The 2221-nt window shown below is 45.2% G+C and overlaps 1 protein-coding gene across 1 annotated transcript; it reads left to right on the forward strand.

Annotated features, from left to right (window-relative positions):
- Positions 1 to 1274: 1274 nt before the first annotated feature.
- On the forward strand, positions 1275 to 1921 carry LOC116844760 (cyclin-dependent kinase inhibitor 1C-like). Its single transcript, XM_032816772.1, has 2 exons — positions 1275 to 1461; positions 1776 to 1921. Exons 1-2 carry the CDS (start codon positions 1275 to 1277, stop codon positions 1895 to 1897), a joined length of 309 nt encoding a protein of 102 aa, XP_032672663.1. The 3' UTR covers positions 1898 to 1921.
- Positions 1922 to 2221: the final 300 nt, after the last annotated feature.

A 2221-nucleotide genomic window follows, 5' to 3' on the forward strand; every position in this document is an offset into this window, starting at 1 on the left:
AAAAAAGTGTACCCCAAAGCTCCCCGCACTAACCAGGAGGAAGGAAGGGCAGCAGGACGACGAGGGACGCAAAGGACCTATGCCACCGCTCTCGCCGGTCGTCATAGAAGAAGGCACTCGGGTAAGAAACTTAAACTCTCGCTCTCTATAACACATTGTGGCCGTTCCGATTTCGGTTTTCCGCTGCCGTGTTTATCCTTACAGCTTGCTGAGTGACGCGTCAACGAAGGGCGAGAGGAAAGAGAGGATACATACCCGGGCCGAGCGAGACGCCAGAGGAAAACAGCTGACGACCAACAGGATAAACACGAACAGGTGAGGTGCCGCGTGAACAACAACACGCGGGCACCGATTACCGTAACGAGAAAGAGAGAGAGAGAGGGAGAGAGAGAGAAGGAGAAAGAGAGAGAATCATCAGGACAGAGAAAAGACTGGCGATCAAGGAGACGAGAGCTTCTTCTTTCTTTTGCGCCAAAGACGCGACACGTTGATCGTGGCCGAGGTACCGCTTACCGATTGCCGTTCTCGCGAACACTAAAGAGTCGATCCGCGTGCCCGAGGGACGACCGGCGGTGACCAAGTGGAGGACGTAGCGACACTCTGCATTGCCGCCAGCGGAGACGACCGCCGACGAGGGTCATTGATAGACATCACCCGGGTCATACCGAGCGGGGGAGCACCGAATCTGTAAGGCTGACCATTCGTCTTGACTTACACCGTAGTGTCGTCTCGTCCCGTCTTGTCCGAGTAGTGGTAGTCGCATACCGTTCCGCGAAAATTGTATCGGTCGTGGCTAAATACTCCCGGTTATCGCGCTCATCGGTGATATCATTTGACCATACCGGGACGCGCGGGTCTCGAAGAAATAAAGAGTAATTACACCAACGAACCCCTTGGGTTGGTAACGAACCTTACCCTATACCCACCCCACTTCCGACTCAAACTAAAAGTGAGCTACCGGTCCCGTTAAGTTCCCGCGATAGCGACGACGAACTATATTTGGAGATTTTGGCGAATACTGATTAGTGAGGAGGTGCGGCCTTACCGCACCTGGCGCCCAACTTGAGTTAGTGAGTTCGTATCGAGATCCGGGGACTGCGGTAATTTGCCGACGAAGCAGACAGGCGACTGCCCGCTAGTATCGATAAGAAAGTCATCGCAATATATATATATATATATATATATATATATATATATATATATATTATCTCATTATTATATATTATAATATATATTATTTTTATAGTTTTATCCTAAAAGAAGAATTGGTTCAAATGGAAATCGAAGAATCAAATATAAATGCAGTGAATAAAATTGTTCCCGCTCCCACTGCTGCTCCAGCTCCTGTTCCCGGTGGCCCTCCAGCTTCCGTTCCTGCTGGCCCTCCAGCTCTCGCTCCTGCTGGTCCTCTAGCTCCCGCTGTCGCTGCCGCTCTTGCACCGGCTTTTGCCCATTTACAAGGTATTTTATCATTATCTGTACTATTCGGATAATTTTCGAATCCGAATTAGTTTAAGCCATATTACACTACGCATTGCGGATGCGAGCTAGATTTTAATTGTAAATTGCAAATCGTTAACTAGCTAGTTTAACTGAAATAGTCAGATTTATTGGCTAGTTAACGATTCGCAGCTCGTAATTTGAGTTCAATCCGCATCCGTAATGTGTAAAATGTAGCGCCGGCTTTAAATTTATAAACTCGGTTCTAAATTTATATTTATTAATAAATTCGAATAATATTGTATATCTAAAATACATGTATTTATAATATATAGGACAAAGAAGACGTGGCACAAGAGCGGGAGCAAGAATCCAGCAGGAGCGGTTTATGGAATTTCTACATAAAATGTCGTCCGCTCACTATAATTGGGGACTGAGGAGAAGTCGTAAATATTGATCAAAAATAAATGATAAAGAAAACAAAAATGTAATTAAAAAAAAATAAACTATTTTAATCTAAAATTCTTCCTGAAACCTTTTATTAGAAAGAGAGAGAGAGGGAGAAAGAGGCTGATGGGGAAGGAAGGAGGGTGGGAGGGGGGGAGAGAGAGAAACGGAGACAGAGATATTTATTCTCTCTCTCTCTCTCTCTTTCACCCTCTCTCCCTCCCTCCTTCCCTTTCAATGTGTCACTGTCTTTCTGTCTCTCTCTCCCTCTCTCTCTGTCTTTCTTTCTCCTTCTACCTTATTATTATTTATTTTTAATTATTTATTATTTATA

Source organism: Odontomachus brunneus, unplaced genomic scaffold, assembly GCF_010583005.1.
Source record: "Odontomachus brunneus isolate Ranch 3 - 2012 unplaced genomic scaffold, Obru_v1 Obru_scaffold_046, whole genome shotgun sequence".
Classification (NCBI taxonomy): domain Eukaryota; kingdom Metazoa; phylum Arthropoda; class Insecta; order Hymenoptera; family Formicidae; genus Odontomachus; species Odontomachus brunneus.

What these genes read in the sequence shown, in the direction of transcription:
- LOC116844760 (XM_032816772.1), top strand. Translation starts at nt 1,275, where the DNA reads ATGGAAATCGAAGAATCAAATATAAATGCAGTGAATAAAATTGTTCCC. An exon ending in GGCTTTTGCCCATTTACAAG is followed by an intron (nt 1,462 to 1,775) that starts GTATTTTATCAT and finishes TATAATATATAG; the next exon opens with GACAAAGAAGACGTGGCACA.